Below are 22,611 nucleotides of genomic sequence, written 5' to 3' on the forward strand. Positions count from 1 at the left end.
TTACGACGACGAACAGGGGTCAGTTCGAGACCCAGATGAGGAGGACAAGTATGCAGATGAGCTTCCCTGAGATGGTTTCTGACAGTTTGTGCAGAAATTCTTTGGTTATGCAAACTGATTGTTGCAGCAGCTGTCCAGGTGGCTGGCCTTAGACGATCTTGGAGGTGAATATGCTGGATGTGGAGGTCCTAGGCTGGTGTGGATACATGTGGTCTGCGGTTGTGAGGCCGGTTGGATGTACTGCCAATTTCTCTGAAACACTCCCTCAAAATTTGCGACATCTGTGGCTGTGTGATAAAACTGCACATTTTAGAGTGACCTTTTATTGTGGCCAGCCTAAGGCACACCTGTGCAATAATCATGCTGTCTAATCAGCATCTGGATATGCCACAACTGTGAGGTGGATGGATTATCTCGGCAAAGGGGAAGTGCTCACTAACACAGATTTAGACAGATTTGTTAACAATATTTGAGAGAATTAGGCCTTTTGTGTACATAGAAAAAGTCGTAGATCTTTAAGTTCAGCTCATGATAAATAGGGGCAAACACAAAAGTGTTGCGTTTATAATTTTGCTCAGTGTATATATATAAAAATAAAAACTCTTTGGTTGCTTTCGCAGTATGCTTCGGGTCATCTGCACTGTGAAGCGCCGTCCAATGAGTTCTGAAGCATTTTGCTAAATATGAGCAGATAAATTGCCTGAAACACTTCAGAATTCATCCTGCTGCTTTTGTCAGAAGTCACATAATCAATAAATACAAGAGAACCAGTTCCATTGGCAGCCATACATGCCCACGCCATGACACTACCACCACCATGCTTCACTGGTGAGGTGGTATGCTTTGGATCATGAGCAGTTCCTTTCCTTCTCCATACTCTTCTCTTCCCATCACTCTGGTACAAGTTGATCTTGGTCTCATCTGTCCATAGGATGCTGTTCCAGAACTGTGAAGGCTTTTTTAGATGTTGTTTGGCAAACTCTAATTTGGCCTTCCTGTTTTTGAGGCTCACCAATGGTTTACATCTTGTGAAAACCCTCTGTATTCACTCTGGTGAAGTCTTCTCTTGATTGTTGACTTTAACACACATACACCTACCTCCTGGAGAGTGTTCTTGATCTGGCCAACTGTTGTGAAAGGTGTTTTCTTCACCAGGGAAAGAACTCTTTGGTCATCCACCACAGTTGTTTTCCGTGGTCTTCTGGGTCTTTTGGTGTTGCTGAGCTCACCGATGCGTTCTTTCTTTTTAAGGATGTTCCAAACAGTTGATTTGGCCACACCTAATGTTTTTGCTATCTCTCTGATGGGTTTGTTTTGTTTTTTTTTCAGCCTAATGATGGCTTGCTTCACTGATAGTGACAGCTCTTTGGATTTCATATTGAGAGTTGACAGCAACAGATTCCAAATGCAAATAGCACACTTGAAATTAACTCTGGACCTTTTATCTGCTCCTTGTAAATGGGATAATAAGGGAATAACACACATCTGGCCATGGAACAGCTGAGCAGCCAATTGTCCCATTACTTTTGGTCCCTTAAAAAGTGGGAGTCTCATATACAAACTGTTGTAATTCCTACACCGTTCACCTGATTTGGATGTAAATAACTGCAAATTAAAGCTGAAAGTCTGCAGTTAGAGCACATCTTGTTAGTTTCATTTCAAATGCATTGTGGTGGTGTATAGAGCCAAAAAGATTAGAACTGTGTTGATGTCCCAATATTTATGGACCTGACTGTAGATAGATAGATAGATAGATAGATAGATAGATAGATAGATAGATAGATAGATAGATAGATATACATATATATTTATATATATAGTTATGGTTGTGTGGTGAGTTTTTTCTAAATACAGACGTAGATAATCCCATAAATATATCTGCAGATAATCTCTACCAAACAGAAATGGTTTATAACACAAAACAACTGACTATACCAAACTTTATAATGTAGTGGGTGACCTGCTTATCCCACAGCCTTGCAAAACTGGCTGAGTCTCTCCTGTGAGGGAAAGAGAGCCTTCTCCTTTCTCCCCCCCCCTCTTTTTTTTACTCCTCACTGTCTTGCACAGGCATTCACTCACTTTCTGCTCCCTCCCCTGTGTTCCTATTGGCAAGAGGAGTGGGAGCTAATCAGGGAGGAACTAATTACAAGAACCGATGAGAAGGATTTTAGCAGCAGCTGCAAAGGATCCTGGGACAGTTCTCATCCTGGGATCCAGTTCTCATCTAAAACGGCCCCATAGCCTTGTATGAGGCAGGAGCTACAAGAGACAGCCTGCTCTGGAGCAAAGGAACTAAGGACTCCATCTTGTTGTCTGAGAGGATTTCAGTTATCACGAGGCAGGAGAAGAGACTGGACCCAGGGGAGAGGTGCTGCCTCCCAGGTCAGTCCACTGCCTTGTTTCAGGTATCCACAGACGGTCGGGACATCCAGTCTGAGAGAGGGGGGGATTCCAGATGCATACTCAGGCGCACTTGCACCGACGGTGTGAAGTGTTCCATTGTGAAGTGACCAGTCGGGTCACCAGAAGAGAATGCCTGTTTCAGGACGTTCGTTGGGCCTTGACCGCAGGATTGGTGAGAAGGCACTTGCCCATCTGCAGAAAACAAGGAGACTGCATATAAACAGAGTTGCCTCTCTTTTTCCTACACTTAACAGAATCTGAGTCTCGTTAATGGCCTGATAAGCAGTCACAGTGTCTGCCTTGTTATTTGGATACTGTCAACATACCACAGATACACTTTGTCAAGCAGGAGTTTAAGTGCACAAACTAAGAAGGCTAGCCAAAGATCCAAGGCCTCATCCTTCATCCAAGGGACTGAAGTTACTGGTGCCATACAGGCATGCACACACATGTTCAGGGCGGGGTAGTTTACCTTGGGGGCTAATCCATTAAATGTTGATCTGGGTATAGTGTTTGTAGTTGAGCCCTTTGGTGTCAGGAGACAGAAGAGAGAGGTCTGACATTAGAGAGGGTCATTCCTCTACTCTCCTCCTGCCTGGACTCATAGAGCCAATTTATGTAGAGGTAACCAATCTGACATAGAGTTGCCATTGTTGAAGTGTTTGCCTCTGCTCTTGGGGTTATTCTCAGATTTGGAATCCCCTGAAAGTAGCCTGAATATAATATTGAGCTATACTGCTCTTAATCTCAGTTGTTGCTCTCCAGTTGGATTACTTGAATATATACTGTTACCTTCTGTTACCCTTTTCCACAGAAATATTGCAGTAAAGACAACTTCTGTGTTTTATCATAACTATCTTAACGTGTGTGTTTCTCATTGGTCCTTGCACTTACACTATTGTGTGTCTGCACCCCTCCCTTAAAATTAGCAATCAGTAGGAACCATGGAGTGTCTGCCCCACTTTTATATAGGGATGGCATAAAAAAAAGAAAAAGATTAGCCACACACAGCCTCTGATTTTTTTTTGTACCGTACATACCTGACTGTTGATAGCACATGCAACTTATATTTCATGAATAACTGTTTTTATTTGTATTTACTTATTTTATAGAAAGGGTTTGACTTCTGAAAGTGCAGTGAGGTCATTGTATATAGCTGGCTTGGATAAAAACAGTGCTCAGAAGAAATATATGAAATAATAGGATTATAAACACAGCTGAATACAAAATATAGATATGAGTAAAATGAAAGCTGTGTAGCTGTCAATATATAAAATGAAACATACTCAATCCAGATGCCAAATATTAATTGTCAATGAATTCACATTATGTCAATGAAATACAATAGTACTCAAGCTGCTCACTATTACATGTGTCAGCACTACAAACTGTTGTTGTTTCACTAGTGTTGGGCGAATGGTTCGGCCCGAGTATGAGTTTGTCCCGCACACTGGCTGTTCGGCCTGTTCGTCCAACACTCGAATTTGCAGGTTGTTCATCGCCGAATACCCTGCAATGCACTGCGTGCTACACAGTGCATTTTGCGCCCAGATTGGGCAAAGCTTTGCCCAATCGGGGTGCAATATAAGCTGGTTGTTAGGGAGCAGGGCCGGGAAGCTGCCCACAGCGTCCTTCACAACCGATGAGTCATCAGCTGTCAATGGGTTCCCCACCTTTATCCGGGCATGCAGCTTGGCAGGTCCGGAAAGGGGGGGATGAGCGAGTGCCCCCCCCCCCCTTGAACCCTACTAGGCCATATGCCCTCAACATTTGGGGCAGGGGAAGCTCTGCCCCCCCCACCCTAAAGCACCTTGTTCCCATGTTGATGGGAACATGGGCCTCATCCCCACAACCATGGCCATGGGTTATGGGGGTCTGCAGGCGGATGGCTTTATCGGAACCAGAAAGCCCCATTTAACAAGATCCCGGCCCCCCTATGTGAATGAGTATGGGGTACATACACACGGTTTTGGAAAAAATTCCTTTAGTAAAAAATAAGTAATAAAAAAAGTACCCCCCGATGTAAATCCATCATTAATCACGCCGCCCGTCGCACCTGAATAATAAAAAACACAAAAACGCTCCTACCGTCTATGAAGGCTAGCCGCCTACTGCAGGCTCCACAGTTTGACAGTTCCTATATAGGTAAGGGGCGGAGCCACTTGGCAACATCACCTGGTGGCACTGCCCCCTTGTGATGTTGCCAGCCCTACATGCACCAGTCCGGTACGTCAGAAGGGGCGGTACCAACAGGTGACGTAGCCAGGTGGCCCCACCGCTTACCTATATAAGAACTGTCAAACGGCAGAGCCTACAGTAGGAGGCCAGCCTTCATAGACACAGGGAGCATTTTTGTTTTTTTATTTTACCGATGCAGCGTGCAGCGTTATTGACGATGGATTTATATCAGGGACACTGTTTTTTTATTTTTAACTTTTTAATAAAGAAATTATCAAAAACTTTTTTGGTGAATGGGTACCCCATACTAATTCACATGGGAGGGTGCCTGGGATCTGAGGACCCCCTTGATTTTTAATAAAGGAATTGTCAAAAACTGTGTGTGTTTTTATTAATTTTTGATGCTTTTCTGGTAAATGGGTAGGGGTACTGTGTACCCCATATTAATTCACATGGGGGGCGGGATCTGGGCGCCCCCTTGTTAAAGGGGGCTTACAGATTCTGATAAGCCTCCCGCCTGCAGACCCCCACAACTACCAGCCACAGTTGAGGGGATGAGGCCTTATCCCCATCAACACTGGGGACAAGGTGCTTTGGGTTGAGCCCCTCCTGCCCCAGAGCATCCACCCCCCCATATTGAGGGCATGTGGCCTTGTATGGTTCAGGAGGGGGGTGCTCGCTCACCCCCTCCTTTCCTGACCTGCCAGGCTGCATGCCCGGAAAAGGGTCTGGTATGGTTATGGGGGGCCCATGCTTTAAAAAAAAAAATTGTTTGTGGGGCCCTACGCCGTTTTTTTGCAATTGCAACTGCAAGTCAATTTAAATGGGATTTGACACATTTTACTTTTCTTTAGAAATTGCATTTTTGCTGCAGCATGTTCTATATAAGCTATAGATGCGCCACTTACAAGCAGACTAAGGGGACCCCCAGGCACTATATTTAAAGGAATTTTTTCATTTTTATTGCTGCACTTAAAGTTATTGTTAAGTCTTGTTTTAAAAAGAAAATAAGAAATAACAAACATGTTATACTTATCATTACCTGGTCTGTGTAGTTGGTTTTGTACAAAGCAGCCTGGATCCCCCTCTTCTAGGGTCCCTTCTTGCTGCTCCTGGCTCCCCCCTCCTGTCGGTCCCCCCACAGCAAACAGCTTGCTATGGGGGCAACCGAGTCGAGCTGCAGCTCCGTGTGTCCATTCGGACATAGAGTTGCCGTTTGGCCCCGCCCCTCTCTCTCCTGACTGGCTAACTGACTTTGTTTGATATCCGCAGGAGCCAATGGCGCTGCTGTTGTGTCTTAGCCAATAAGAGGAGAGTCCCAGAGGACTCGTGGACATTGCTGGACAGAGATGGGGCTCAGGTAAGTATTAGGGGGGCTGAGGGGGGCTGCTACACACTGAAGGCTTTTTATCTTAAAGCACAGAATGCCTTAAGATAAAAAACCTTCTGCCTTTTCAACTCCTTGAAAGCATCATTAAAATCACTGTTCCTGAAAAAACTTTTGTTTTTAAAAAAAAAAATTGCATTGATACATGTCCCCCAGGGCAGTACCCAGATCCCCATACCCCTTTTATGGTCAAATACTTGCATATAAGCTTTCAAAATGTGCACTTTAGATTTTTACTGTTTGGCTCCCATAGACTTTAATGGGGTTTGCCGTTCAGGTTAGAACTTTTCATCTGTTCAGGGGTAATGCCACAAACCATAGAGGGGGGTGTTTGGTCCATCTCTATGTTTCATCACAACTACCAATCAGGTTCAGATCTGCCCTTGAAAATGTCATCTTGAATCTAATGCCGCGTACACATGAGCGGACTTTCCGCTATACTTGGTCCGGCGATCTTTCCGACGGACTTTGTAGCGTAGGTGCGCCGGACTTACAAACGTGCCTATCAGGCCATTCTGGTCCGCTTGTTCCTGATCTTCAGGTCGCTCTTCATAGGCCTTGCTGTTCTTCATTGAGTTTGTTCTAAGTTTGTTTGCGTGGGGACTTGGTGTTGGGGTTAATACTTTGACCCGAGTCCAGTCTGTAACGAGCCCCTTACTCGCTCAGTTCCACTCTCCCGACACTCCTCTGCAGCTATTGGATCAGATTGCAACGTCTGATGGTTCGGTCATCCAATGCTCAGGGATTAGAACTTCAGCTATGTGCCGTTCTAACCCAGTTGTGATAGCTCAGAACAAACACCAGGCAGGCTGTATGTAAGTTCAAACAGGAATCTATCTTTATTGACAAAATACAGGCTTTTATACACTCAAAGGGGAGGTGCAGATCTCCTGCTCATATTACTCTAACAATACAGCTGTAACCTAATTAACCTAATTAACATGAGCTAATTAACTAATCCCTTTAGACAGCCTAGATGACTCAGACATGACCGTTAGGCCAGACTGGCCGTCTTGGAGTTCAGAAAATCCAATCAACATTATCACAATCAACATAGACTCTTCTTCACACAATAGCAGAGTTAATTAACACAAATAACAATGGGAATCTAATGACTCTTAGATCCCATAGTAGACTTATTTACAATACACATTTTAGCAGACAATAGACAGACAGGTGTTGGAATTTACATCAGCATCTCCTAACAGTATCTGTCCCAGCATTATGAATCAGCCACTATTCCAATATGGCAAATCCAGGGTCCCCAGACATACAGCTCACAAAGAGCACCATTCCCCCAAATGCAAGGGCCCCCGATCGATCGGCAAGAGGCTAGCATACTGTCCTCTCCAAAAGTCTCTTTCCCGGCTAGGTCTGTCACATTTCTCCCCTTTCGGCAGGAGACTAACACAGGAGGAGACCCCAGACGGGTTGACTCCGAAGTTAGTCAGTAGTTCCAGTCCTCTAATGCCTGTACCCACACAGTACCCCAAACAAATTGTTCCAAACAAAGTATTACTCACCCAGCCAACCTCTGCCTCTCTCAGAGAATATATCCGCCACTGGGGAGAGGCCTGGACTGGCCCTTCTCCCTGGAGTCCTTTCTGCCGCTGGAGAGAAGACAGGGTGTCTGGGCTCACTCCGTCATGCTGTTGTGCATCTGGGCCTACTGCCCAGCATCCCTGGGGAATACAGGTGGAGACTGAAGTCCCATCCACCTTCACAGGACATCCATCCTCTGTTAGTTGAGGGCAGAGTCCAGCAGTACTCGGCCCTGTTGCCAGCCCTTCTGCTGGAAACCCCACACCATCTGCTCTGGCTAACTGTTGGGGAGGGACGACGAACACCTCCTCTCCCTTCTCCCCCTGTATCCTGATCTGCTGCTGGGAAGGGACCACCTCCTTCTCACCCTGAGCCTCTGGAACCGCCGCAGGTGTAGGGCAGAGATCTTGGACCCTCTGTCCGGTTGCCAACGGTTCAGCTGGGGAAGTTCCTTGTAACTTCACAGATACTTCTGTTGGTGCTGGGCAGAGCATAGTGAAGTTTGGCCCTAATAACAGCTCCTCTTCTGCTGGAGGCTCACCAGGTTGTTCTTCATCAGCAGAAAAGTCTATCAAATCCCCTGTCTCTGCAACTGGTGTCTGGGGATAAAGGTTCACCATCTCCTGTCCCTGGAACCCAGAAGATGCTATCAGTGCTGGGCAGAGCACAGTGAAGTTTGGCCCTAATAACAGCTCTTCTTCTGCTGGAGGCTCACCAGGTTGTTTTTCCTCAGCAGAAAAGTATATCAAATCCCCTGTCTCTGCAACTGGTGTCTGGGGATAAAGGTTCACCATCTCCTCTCCATGGAACCCAGAAGATGCTATCAGTGCTGGGCAGAGGTTAGCAGAGCTCTGCCCTGTTGTCAGCACTTCAGGTTTGGGAACGGCAATCTTCAGATTTTCCACTGCCGATTCTCTGGCATTCCGCTGGACAGGCACATTCCTCCATCCAAGATCATCCAATGCAGAAACAGGTTCATCAAGGTCAGTCAGCACTTGCTGCATCCACCATAAGACCTCCCCCTCCATAGCTGCGGGTGCAGGTTGGCAAAGCACACCGTTACTCTGCCACATTGTCAACTCTTCAGCCAGGATTTCAGAGTTGTCAACTGGTATTTCATGATAGTCCCAGGCAAAGGGAGCACCACCCTGCTGCTGAGCAGAGTCCAACAGCTGTTTGTAGGCGATCTCCAACTCCCATTCCTGAACGGCCAGAAACTCCAAATCTTCCAGTGCCCAGTGCACTTCTGAGACATTCAGTCTCCGCTCTCTGTGCTCCATTATTTCCTCCAAACGCCACTCCCGATCACTTCCAAAGTCAGGGTCCCTGAACAGCCTCCAGTATAACAATCCCAGGCCATCGTAGTCAAAGCCTTCCGTGGGGCTGTCATCCGCTGTCCATGGGCACACTTGGGCTACATACCACTGGAGGGCTCTATAGCTCTCGTCCAACCGGATCAGCCTGCTTAACTCGGCTGTCCACTTCTGGTACGGCTGTTCCCCCAAAAACAGCATTCGCACTTCATACTGCGACCAGTACCTCACATGGATGGAGGGGAGAACTTTTCCCTGGTGTCTCTGCTCATGGGCTAGCGCTTCCTTCCAGAGTTCACAGCGGATAGAATCAAACTATCCTAGCAAGACCTGCTCTGATACTGGTCCTCTGTGCTGTATCTCCTTCTCTCGCAAACCTCCTTCTGAATTCCTCATCCATGGTGGCTGGTATTTCTCCTCTCCTGCTATCCTGCTACCTTGGATCCAGGTGATAGTTTGGATGTGTTCACGGCAAGGAAGCACGATCCCACCATTCCCTCCACGGCTCTCAAGTAAGTCTTTCAGCGTGGCTCTCCTGCAGGCTGGTTTGGAGTGTCCCAGTAACTGGAGAGCAAATCCCACTGCTGTCACCAATGTAACGAGCCCCTTACTCGCTCAGTTCCACTCTCCCGACACTCCTCTGCAGCTATTGGATCAGATTGCAACGTCTGATGGTTCGGTCATCCAATGCTCAGGGATTAGAACTTCAGCTATGTGCCGTTCTAACCCAGTTGTGATAGCTCAGAACAAACACCAGGCAGGCTGTATGTAAGTTCAAACAGGAATCTATCTTTATTGACAAAATACAGGCTTTTATACACTCAAAGGGGAGGTGCAGACCTCCTGCTCATATTACTCTAACAATACAGCTGTAACCTAATTAACCTAATTAACATGAGCTAATTAACTAATCCCTTTAGACAGCCTAGATGATTCAGACATGACCGTTAGGCCAGACTGGCCGTCTTGTAGTTCAGAAAATCCAATCAACATTATCACAATCAACATAGACTCTTCTTCACACAATAGCAGAGTTAATTAACACAAATAACAATGGGGATCTAATGACACTTAGATCCCATAGTAGACTTATTTACAATACACATTTTAGCAGACAATAGACAGACAGGTGTTGGAATTTACATCAGCATCTCCTAACAGTATCTGTCCCAGCATTATGAATCAGCCACTATTCCAATATGGCAAATCCAGGGTCCCCAGACATACAGCTCACAAAGAGCGCCATTCCCCCAAATGCAAGGGCCCCAGATCGATCGGCAAGAGGCTAGCATACAGTCCCCTCCAAAAGTCTCTTTCCTGGCTAGGTCTGTCACACAGTCCATGAACAGGGCAAGGAGGAGTTCATGGACGAAGAATTGGTTGCGCCAGCGTGACCAATTCTCGCACATGCCTTTGCTCTGTGAGATCCGCGAGAATAATCCTGAGGATTTCAGGAATTATCTCAGGATGACGGACCCCGTTTTTGAACGTCTGCTGGCTATGCTGACCCCTTATATCTGCAGGCAGGATACCTGCATGAGGCAAGCCATCACTGCGGAGCAGAGGCTAGTTGCCACTTTACGTTACTTGGCGAATGGGAGAAGTCTTCAGGAAGTTCTCGACAGGCATCTCCCCCCAGGCTCTGGGGATCATAATCCCAGAGACCTGTTCTGCTATTATTCAGGTCCTGCAGAAGGACTATATGAAGGTAAGTTTTATCATTTAACATTACATGATATGTATTTAATGTTTGCTAATGTATTGTCTAAATGTCCTCGTTACCTAATTACCATGCTTGGAATATGCTGTGAATGTCCCCTTTATCTTCATGCATGCCTGTTTTTTTATATTAATCATTTGGCCTACATGCATATTTACCTTCAATAACCTCCCCACCATGCAATCCTGGGTCCATTTATACCTCTAGCCTATAGTCCCCTGAACAATGTACATTGTGAGCTCCATTGTACTGTTTTACCCTCCCCCACCCCCTCAAATGTTTGCAACTGTCAGGTGTGTTTTTGGCCCAAATTAGAACCCCTTCCCCACCCCCTCAAATGTTTGCAACTGTCAGGTGTGTTTTTGCCCAAATTAGGACCCCTCCCCCACCCCCTCAAATGTTTGCAACTGTCAGGTGTGTTTTTGGCCCAAATTAGAACCCCTCCCCCACCCCCTCAAATGTTTGCAACTGTCAGGTGTGTTTTTTGCCCAAATTAGAACCCCTCCCCCACCCCCTCAAATGTTTGCAACTGTCAGGTGTGTTTTTGACCCAAATTAGAACCCCTCCCCCACCTCCTCAAATGTTTGCAACTGTCAGGTGTGTTTTTGGCCCAAATTAGAACCCCACCCCCTCAAATGTTTGCAACTGTCAGGTGTGTTTTTTGCCCAAATTAGAACCCCTCCCCCACCCCCTCAAATGTTTGCAACTGTCAGGTGTGTTTTTGACCCAAATTAGAACCCCTCCCCCACCTCCTCAAATGTTTGCAACTGTCAGGTGTGTTTTTGGCCCAAATTAGAACCCCTCCCCCACCCCCTCAAATGTTTGCAACTGTCAGGTGTGTTTTTGGCCCAAATTACAACCCCTCCCCCACCCCCTCAAATGTTTGCAACTGTCAGGTGTGTTTTTTGCCCAAATTAGAACCCCTCCCACACCCCCTCAAATGCTTGCAACTGTCAGGTGTGTTTTTGGCCCAAATTAGAACCCCTCCCCCACCCCCTCAAATGTTTGCAACTGTCAGGTGTGTTCTTGGCCCAAATTAGAACCCCTCCCCCCACATACAAATTGATCAATGGTCCATCAGAGGGGGTGAGTAATCTTATAAGTGGGCCTTATGTTTTTCTAATTTTTTATAAAAATAACACATAACACGACTGCTGTTGTTCAAGAATGTTTTTGTGTAATCTGATATCAAAGTTATGTTTAAAAGTACTTATATTTTTTTTTCTTGTTTGACTCCACAGTTTCCTTCGAACACGCAGGAATGGCAGACTGTGGCATCCCAGTTCGCTGACCGTTGGGAGTTTCCCAACTGCGTCGGGGCGATTGATGGGAAGCATGTCCGCATTGTGCCACCACCCCATTCGGGGTCTTATTACTATGACTATAAGGGGTTTCATAGTGTAGTTTTGATGGCGGTGGTCTCGGCACAATTGGACTTGTTCGTGGACGTGGGGAAGAACGGCCGGATTTCGGACGGAGGAGTCTTTGCACAGACCGAGCTGTGCCAGCGTCTCCAGACTGGTGGCCTGGGATTGCCACCTGATGACCAGAATGTGGATGGACTCCCCTCAGTTTTCATCGCTGATGAAGCGTTTGCTTTCGGTGAGCACTTGATGAGGCCCCCAAAGGGTCCTCACCCCTGAGAAGAGGGTATTTAATTACCATCGGCCAGAGCAAGAAGAGTTGTTGAGAATGCCTTTTGGATTCTGGCCAGCCGGTTCCGTTTGTTCCTCTCCGCAATAAATCTTGCAGAATACAAGATCAATTATGTCATCATGGCTTGCTGCATTCTGCATAATTTTTTGAGACGTCACTCATCAACATATCTTACGTCAGTTGGGCCTGAGGCCGGACTTAGTGGTGAAGATCCACTCACAGGTCTGGATAGTGGCCGTATTGGCTTGGCCCCCCAAACCGCCCATCAAGTGCGTGACAGATATGTCAATTATTTGAATGGTCGGGGGGCCATTGCAATGCAACAAGAGCTTTAATCTTTTATTTTAAAAAAATTAAAAATTTTGGCAAAAATCTCTTGTTTTGATTCTTGTTTGCATTTAGTTTTGTCTGTCTCCTAGTGCACTTGTAGTGGCAAGTGCATTTCCCTTTAGTTAATAAGGTCCTTTGTCACTGTAACCACACAAAAAATAACAATCTGTTATTGATAAATAATAAGGCACACACATTGTAGTAGTAAAAACATTTTACTGTGTGCACTTTGAAAGGTGCATTTTGTTTGAACGTGTTTATGTTTTTTTTTTTTTTTTTTTTTTTTTTTAGTAAAAATATATATATATATTTATTTTTTTCTTTGTAGTTTAGGCATATTTGTTAAACATATTCCTTGTTTACAAAATTAGGCTTGACAACAGGGTTTTTAAAAACATAAGAACAAAAAATAACAGGATCTTACAAAGTTCAACATGTTAATAACGGTGCTGGTGATGTCACCCATGTAAAACAAAAAATTAGCAGATGCTCACAATTTGGGAGTAAAAAAGGTTCAAGTCAACATGTGCTATCTCCCATCATGGGGGAGCAATGGACGTGTTTTGTGTGTACAATCCCTTTGTTCCTCTGACAAACTAACATTATTCTGATGAAGGGGTTGCAAACACAAAACAAGTGCATTGGTATCCCCTGATGGAAGATAGCACATGATGACACACCGTGTGCATCTGCTAAATTTTTAGATTAGTATTTAACAATGTCAAACATTTTTAAAAAATTAAACTTGTCAATGAAATGAAGAGCATGATTGATGTTTTTAGGCAAAAAGTTATTAGATTCTGACCAAAACATCAATCATGTTCTTCATTTCCTGTTGCATGGTATCCAGCCGATTTCTCATGCTGTCAATTTGGCCATTTCACACCATTATCTGCCCAATCAATCTTTGTGCACTGTCTGTGCTAAATGGCTCCGCTGCTTGGCCTTCCACAACCAGAACATCACCTAAAATGTGTGGATAAAAAAATGTATAAAAATATGCACGCCTAAATAGATTAACTTAAGCTGGGGTGTCAGTCACTCACTTGGTGGAGTGGAAATATTGCACACTTTCTCCACCTCTCCTTCCTCCAGCTCGTCGGGTGGGCGTGGTCTTGGGCTGGGGCTTGGGCTAATTGCTGCCTGAGGCTGGTGACTTGGGGGGGTCCTGGGATCCTCGGACTGTTGTCTGAGTCTTTTCTCCCCTATGAGAATTAAACAAAAGGTATAGTTAAAACACAGTGATATTTCAGTCATGAAAAAGGAATATGAAACATTGGTTAGAAGTTGGGGACAATTGTCATTTTGTTTCGCAAAAAATTTTGAAGACAGGATTAAAATTCACTCTGACAAAAAATGCAAAACAATACACATTTTCATGCAAGTTTCACAGATGCAGACACCTCAATTATCCCCTATGTGTATTAGCCTCAAAAATGTTATCTGGTGTCACATAGTACACTAGATGTGGAAACAGCTGCTGTGTCCTGTCCTTACATTACACTGAATCATTTTTGAAAAGCATTATAGTTTCAAACACATCTACACAACATCACCACATTTTTTGAATACGACAAATTATCAAGACCTAAATGTATGTCCAACCCTGTACCATCGTATTTGGCGAAAAACAAACGTCATTTTCTTAGTATCATATGTATTTTCAAAAGAACAGTCTTTACGAATGTTGCTGTATAAACGAAAAGCATATAGATCAGCATGCAAGTTAAGTATCTCAATAGGAACACACAACAAGTACTTACTTTTTTTAAGCAGCTTCTTTATTCGCCAATATTGTTCAGGCTCCCTAGTTTTGAGGTCAGTCCACCAATTCCTCAATTGTTCTTTAGCCCGTTTAATGCCAAATTTTTTGTCAAGAGCGGTGACAACTGAGGCCATTATTTTGTCCTTCCGCATATTGGGTCGTGTGTACAGTCCTTTTTTGCCATCATAGTCCTCCCTTCTCAATATGGACACCATCTCCACCATCTCTTCAAAGGCCATGTTGGTGGCGTTATATCTCCTCCTGGATCTGGATGGTTTTGGCTCCGGGCTTTCCTCCGCGCTACTTGCAGATAATCTCTCTGCCATCTTTCTCTGTATACTCCCACTGCGCAACGAAGAGTGAAGGGGCGGGGACAAATTGTACTAAAGAACGTCAGGGGCGGGCGACGCAGGCGTAGCATGGCACATGCGCAGTGTATATAAAGCTATTACGCTGGCCTACGTATGTCCGAGCGAAAGTAGCGAGCGTCAGAAACGAAGGTAAGGTTAAACGTGGGTGTGTGTTTGGTGAATGTGTTTGGTGTGTGTGTGTGTATATGTGTACCCTAGATTCAGCAAAAAATAATACTGGGAGTTTGGACTGACATTACAGTTTTTATCTTGTGTCGTCTTTCAGCAAAAATGAATCCCTTTAAGGATGCTGAATTTTTGGCACCTTTCATTGATCTGTATCAAGAAAAAAGAAACCTGTGGGAGGTCAAGCACCCATTATATTTTAATAGAGATGTAAGGAAGGCAACACTGGGCACACTTTTGGAATTTGTGAAGACTCGAGTCCCCCAGGCAGACCTTAAGTTTGTGGACAGTAAAATTGGTATCTTGCGCAATATGTACAGGCGGGAACACAATAAGATCCAGGAGTCCCGCAGATCAGGAGCAGCAGCAGACCAGGTTTATGTCCCCAAGCTGTGGTACTACCAAAAACTGCAATTTCTGGATGACCAGACAGAAGCAAGGCAATCACTTTTGACCCTTCCCTCCAGCCTTCCCTCCACCTCCACCCTTCCCTCCACAACAGCTGAGGAGTCCCAGGAAGAACTGGGCCCTTTCATCCTTGATGAAATGGATACGCCCAGCTTCAGCCAGGTATACTTTTTTTGTGAATTTGGGATTGTGTAAATATTAATGATGTAAACGTAAAAAATGTTGAAGTGCTTCACCAAAAATGACTTCATCACAATTATTAATATGTAGACATATCACTAGACAGTAGTGGCCAAAAATATACTTCAAATATTGGTGAGCAGCTACAATAATGGTGGGGTCAAAAAGATAGCCTTTACTATTTGTTTAGATTTATATTTGCAAGTCATGAACTGAAAATTGTGTGTGATTGTGTAACCCAAAATTACAACTACCGGTATGTCCCTTTTTTTTACCCAGGATGAGCTCAGCCAGGAGGAGGCCGTGCCCAGAGGTATAGAGGAGGAGGCCTTGCCCAGTGGGAGAGAGGAGGCCGTGGCTGGGCCCAGTAGAAGCCTCACGGAATGTCAGGTGCCTCCCCTCCGCATTACCACGAAAAGGCCCAGGAAGATGACCCGAACAGAGGAGGAATCGCTAGCCCTCATTCGAGAAGCTAGCCAAATCATGAGCACACCACCCAATGCTGAAGAGGCCTATGGAACATATATGGCCACCAGGTTGCTGGAACAAGAAAAGGGGCAACGCCTCCTCTGTGAGGGTCTTATTTTTCAAGCATATCAGAAGGGCTTTGAGAGGGGAACTTACTCAAAAAACCTATATAGCAGATGAAGCCACTCCTCCTGCTACTCCTCCTCCCCCAAGTACACCACCAGAGGCACAGCCTCCAAGGAAGGCTTCAGAAAAGCGTGGAGGGAACGCTGCAGGGCAGCATACAGGGAAGGCTCCACGGAAGAGTCGAAGGTGAAGCCCACACACGGTGAAGTCGAAGGTGAAGCCCCGCTGGAGCCCACACACGATCGAATTGTCCGATGGACTCCGGTACGCCGGACCAAGTATGCCGGAAAGTCCGCTCGTGTGTACGCGGCATAACAGGTTTTTACTCCACTTTTCTGTTTGGTTTTTCCAGACAACACATCATTCCCTTTCCGCCATTTTTAATAAATAAGGGTCATAGCATTTTGCTAGTAACTAGAAAATGTTGACACTTTGTAGTTAGGCAAGCCAGGGATAAATCTGTGAAACCTAAGAATGGTGTGGAAACTGGACCGTTGGTATCTGTGGTTTTTATAGGCACTCAAGTTTCACACACTTACACACAGACTGGTGTGTCAGCAGTTCAAATATTTGCTTATAAGAGAGGATTTCCTTATCGTAATGCAAAGAAAACAACATGATCATAGCTATCATTATATTAAAACAGCCAGAACTTGAATTTGAACTTGAATTTTCACACATTTTATCTCACCATAGCCATTTCTAATCAAAGAATGTTGTTAATGTGCCAGGTTCCTCCTGTGCCATTTCCAAAATAAAAACGCCCCAAAACACACTGAACAACAGTACTTGTTGCTGGTAAATCTTCATGAAATGTAAAACTATGTATGACGATCTGCTAGATGTCATTTTCAGTAAAAAATACACAAACGTCTAGGTAATAGTAGGATGATCAGATGTGCCCAATTTCAGGGGACAGTGCCTGGTTTAAGGAGGCTGTCTCTACTTTTAAAGTGTCTAAGGATGTGTCCCTGGATGTAGCACATATCCTCGATATTCTGGCTGGCACCCCCCCTAAAGTTCAGTGGCTGCTTGGCCCAGGTATAGTTGCTAAGCCATTGGAAATCTCTCCCTCTCCTCCACACCATGGGGACTGTATGGCCTGGGAGAGAAAGCTGAAATGTGACTGGCCGCACGGATTTTGGCCCTGCACCCTGGAACCACATGAACTAGGACAAGAGAGAGAGAGTAGCCCCAAAGCCTGAGAATAGACTCCAGAACTGCTACAGAACTGCTACTTCTGCCCTGAGCTCAAGGACAAGGTCAGTAGAGGGGGCACAGTGAGGAGGGGGGGGGGGTAATTATATGTGTCAACTGAGACTTTGGTGGATGATTAAGCCTGTGTATACTGCCCCCTCCTCTCTGCTGTCTGTTTTCCACTATCAACTGTCCCTCTGTATTTCCTATCCTAACCATCAACTGTCCCCTCTCTACTGCCTGTCCCAACATTAACAGTATTTACTAAAATGGGGTGGGGATAAAAGTGGGCATGGTCAGTAGGGTGTCCCCAGATTTCATTTTGAGACTCTGGTTACCTTAGGTTTAGAATATATTTTACCTCACACCCTGTCCTGGAGGATGCAGTCATTGGGACAGGATGTGAGGGGAAATCTGAGTGGGAATACAGACACCAATAAAACCAGACATAAGGTCTAATCCTTCTCTAGGCTGGCCATACACCAGTAGAATTGTTTTTGAAAATGTTCACTTTCTAATGGTTAGTGGGGTCAAATTGACATTTGTTTTCAACTGCAGTGACGAGAAAATTTAAAGAAGTACGATGGAACGTTTTCATTTGGGGAAAAAAGTGTGCATATTGTAATGTTCATGTTAGTGGCACAAATGAAAACTGTGTAAAGCTGGTATTTTAAGGGTTTTTAAACAAATTTGGTTGATTCTCATAATGTGCTAGTATGTGATGCATACTAGCACATTATGACATTGCCTTGCAGAGGATTTTTTTTTCTTCAACTGCGGTTTACTACCACTTTAAATGAAATCTTACTGTTGTATGGCCAACCATATTCTGCTGACCAAATAAGGTGTTTATATCACTGCCTACGTGTCTCTTGAAAAGATTTCCCCTTAACTCCTTTCCAGACAGCACCAGTCATAGGTAAAATCAGAGATCACAATAAACATTTTAGAGTCCAACCCTTTCTCACTTACAAGAGTTGTGACTGGAGTTTCAGTTTTGTATTTAATAAAAAGCATTATATATTCATATTAAAGGTTTATTATCTGACAGCTTGCCATAGCATATACTGTATGTTCGTGAATGCTTATGATGTTATGGCAGCATCATCCAAGTTTTACCCTGTGTTAAGCACTTATGAAGAGGGAGTGGTGTTGTTTCCCAGAACATGATGGCTGTTTTTATCTGACTTTATTTCCCAACAATTAAAATAATCAGACTCAGAAAGAGGTCAGCAACAGAAGCTTCTGTATTTATATCAGTATAGGCTTCTTTCAATACCAGGCTCTTTTAGCCAACAAAACAAAATGTAATTGTATTATATTTATGGCCCAATAACCAAATATGAGTCTTAAGCGTTTGTTGATTCCATTCAATAGATTTACATTTCCTACATTCTGCAGTGGTCTACGGTAGGTGCATATCTCAGCATAACTAAAATTGTTTGCTCAGCTAGTGGTCCAGGAATCAGGACTGTCTCACTAACATAGTAGGTGTTGTATGATACTTCTGTCCAAAACACTTTTATTAGCATTCAGTTTACTTATAAGGGCAAAACAACTATACAACGCACTGTGACAACGAAACCACTGACCTCCTCCAGTTGGCAAGCCTTGATGACACTGAGGTATCTGTACTGGTCATAGGAGACTCCAAACACTATGTTTTCCTTGATGGTCCCAGGCATTATCCAGGATACTTGGGGAGAAAATGATATTCGTCCACTGTGTTTTATTTTCCCTGAGGAAGGTACCAGCTCCCCCATGATCATCATTAGAAGAGAAGTCTGCAATAGCAAATTTAGATTAAGTACTTAGGGCACAGTCTGCACAAATTCTACCATATACTTTAAATAGCTGAAAGAGTTGAAAAAGTAACTCCTCTTTTGTTGAAAAAATACATCCCCTCTGGGTGATCTATGAACATTGCAAGGATTTAAACAAACTCTGTTGCAGATTCCTACCTTGTGTTGCTCTGATGAAATAGCTGTTTGGTTATGTCAACGTGCAAAATGTATGTAAATGGGGGTGACATTCATTGTCAAGCAGCTGATGCACTTGCAGGGTTTTAATGAGGAAAATTGCAGTGTCTGCATCCCTTTAGAAGTGATTAACACTTTTAGGAAGATCTAACCCAAAATTACATTTTTGTTTGCAGTGGATTCTAAAACCCAAATTGTATCTTAGAGCAGTCTTCTGGGAAAATCAGTGAGCCAATCACACAAGCAGGAAATACAATTTCTGGAAGCAGTTCTGTACAGCAACTGTATATGGAATGCCTCCAGGTTGCCATATTGCTTTGAATTTTACAGAAAATTACAGTGCTGCAGATTGAAAAAGGAAAGGTAGTTTTAATAGTATTAAATTACAATATGGCTTGTATCAATGTATCGATTGCATATGTTATATTATTATTATTTTTTTTTTTATTTGCTATTTTTTTCTCATGAAAGTGGAGGTACCCTTTAACCACTTGCCACACGCCATATAGCAAAATGATGGCGGCAAAGTGGTTTCAATAACCTGACCGGACGTCATATGACGTCTTCAAGATATCAAGCCGCTGCGCACCCGCAGGGGCGCGCCCGCAGGGGCGCGCATCGCGGCGAACGTTGCTGCGGTGCGTCAGTCTGACGCACCGCAACTCCGATCTAGGTAAAGAGTCTCTGACAGAGACTCTTTACCACATAATCAGCCGTGTCCAATCACGGCTGATAATGATGCAAACAGGAAGAGCCAGTGATTGGCTCTTCCTCACTCGCCTCTATCAGATGCGAGTAGAGGAGAGCCGATTGGCTGCTCCTCTGACGGGGGGGCTGTGCTTATCGATTATCAGCGCAGCCCCCCAAGGATGCCCACACTGGACCACCAGGGACGCCACTAGGACCACCAGGGATGTCACCACAAGGTATGCCACCCTAGACCACCAGGGATGCCAATCAATGCCCACAATGGATGCCAATCACTGCCCACAATGGATGCCTATCAGTGCCCACAATGGGCATCACTGATTGGCAGGATTATTGTTTGGCACTGATTGGCATCCATCAATACCATACATAACAGTACATCAGTGCCACCTATCAGTGCCCCTCCGTGCCACCTATTAGTGCCCATCTGTGCCGCCTATCAGTGCCCATCTGTGCCACCTATCAGTGCCCATCCATGCCGCCTATCCGTGACCATCCGTGCCGCCTATCAGTGCCCATCCGTGCCACCTATCAGTGCCCATCCATGCTGCATATCAGTGCCGCCTATCAGTGCCCATAGTGCTGCCTATCAGTGCCCCATTAGTGCCGCATATTAGTGCCCATCATCAGTGCCCATCAATGCCACCTCATCAGTGCCACTTCATTGGTGCCACCTCATCGGTGCCCATCAGTGCCGCCTCATCAGTGCCCGTCAGTGCAGCCCCATCAGTGCCCATCAGTGAAGGAGAAAACGTACTTATTTCCAAAGTTTTGTAACTGAAACAAAAAAAAAATTTTTTTCAAAATTTTTGGTATTTTTTTATTTGTTTAGCAGAGAATAAAAATCCCATAGGTGATCAAATACCACCAAAAGAAAGCTCTATTTGTGGGAACAAAATGATAAAAATTTAGTTTGGGTACAGTGTAGCATGAAAATTGGTCTGGGCAGGAAGGTGTATAAGTGCCCAGTATTGAAGTGGTTAAGCATTGGTAATTTTGGTTTTTATGCATACAAGTGAAACATCTTCCAAGCTTGCATTTCCCACTGTACAGGGCTCCTTCGACACACATACTGTACATAAATGAAGTATTGTAAAACATTTCATCCATAGAAGCTCCTCTGCTCCATGTATCTTAATGGAATTTCTACGTAAAATGGCTAAACCTGGCAGGCTTACACAACAAACTTGGAAGGAGTTAAAGTAATACAGTTCCACCCAAACTAAAGACAGATCCAACGGTAAGATATGTTTCATTATTTTAAAAAGTACTTAGTTGCACTTTTGCATTACATTTTTCCAAAGACATCTATCATTTAAGTCTGCAGGTGTCAAAACAGTATGACTTCTGCCATATGTCCTTGTGTAACTCTGTTGACGTGCGGTTTGTCATGCCTGTTTGAATACATTTGCCTTATTTCTGTCACTGTACCTGTGTTAGTACTCTGGACAAAGGGAAAGTGGCTGATATGAGCCATGTTAAGTAGATTATGATTAGAACAGGGTACCAGAACATTTAAAAAAAATGTAAGTAATTTGAGTAGAAGAATTACATTTCTTGAGCATGCATGTTAAACTTAATGCCATAAGAGAAGGGATAGAGGAGAGCTACCAGATATACTAACATAGACAAAATCTTGGGAGGAACAATACTAATGTCTGCTAGTATCCATGGACTCATCACTCAAAGTCTATGGGCGGGTTATAGCTGAATTACTTGCAAACAGCTATATACACAAATGAAATACGTACACAAGGGAGATGTTTGACTGCCTAAGGATTTGTATTTTTGGCCATCAAGTTTTGAGATTTACACAGCTCTGATAAACAACACAGTCAGGTAGATGACACTACTTTCTGTGTTTATAGACTGTAGAAGGAATACAGTGGTGTCCTGTCTACACCCCTCATTCGATTAACTGGACAGTGAAAGAGCAGCCACAGACTGAGGAGGTCACCTCTCTTTTCATTCTACTCTCTCCAGCTACCATTATGTTCCCTGTTAGCACATATGCATACGATACACCTAACTGGTGCCCAATCCTGCCCTTTATTCTCTATGTGGTGCTGTGTACAGGGTTTCAAGGGTTTCAGGGTTTCATGCCACTTATGGCATCAAATTCTGGTAATTACATTAGTTGCATTAAAAAAAATATATTATAATAATAATAATAATTACTTGACGTAGCTGCTTTAATATGTGTCTTTTATATCTGCCTGGACTTCAGCTTTAATAGTAAATGTTTCAGACTTTCTCCTTTCATTAAAGCAGATTCCCACTCTCTCAATCAGCATTGACTATGTTTAATCGTTATGCTGCCAACATTAGTAAATAGATAGGAAAGTATATCATAATTACTTGTTTTAACCTTTTTTTTTACATTTCTTTAGTTATTTCCTGGTTTCCAGGCCTAGGAAAATTATGTCATACATCTCAAGAGTCTTCAGAAGGGGAAGGGGGGTTTTCTCAGCTAAGCACACTCTCCTACCTGCATGCCTCAGCTAAGGGCAGGTGGATTCCAGGAAGTAAATGCCACATGAATTCTCTGCCCTTACTCAAGATAGCCGCAACCATAAATTCTGCCAGGGTATGTAAACTTATGAGCACAACTGTAACTGTTCATGTTGGCGAGAACATGAGATCAGTGCCTCTCCAGCCAGCCAAGGGTATTGCCAGGACTGTAGAAGACCTGGGTCAGCCTTGGGCACCCAG

At 44.2% G+C, this 22,611-nt stretch overlaps 1 protein-coding gene across 1 annotated transcript in view; it reads right to left on the reverse strand.

The window, feature by feature from the left end:
• CFTR (CF transmembrane conductance regulator) overlaps window positions 1–22,611 on the reverse strand; it is a 239,940-nt gene that overhangs the window by 109,315 nt on the left and 108,014 nt on the right. The window contains exon 11 of the mRNA XM_073619828.1: window positions 18,805–18,996. Coding sequence (XP_073475929.1) covers window positions 18,805–18,996 — 192 coding nt within the window. The remainder of the gene's footprint in view (window positions 1–18,804; window positions 18,997–22,611) is intronic.

The sequence above is a fragment of the Aquarana catesbeiana genome, linkage group LG03 (assembly GCF_042186555.1).
Source record: "Aquarana catesbeiana isolate 2022-GZ linkage group LG03, ASM4218655v1, whole genome shotgun sequence".
Lineage (NCBI taxonomy): Eukaryota > Metazoa > Chordata > Amphibia > Anura > Ranidae > Aquarana > Aquarana catesbeiana.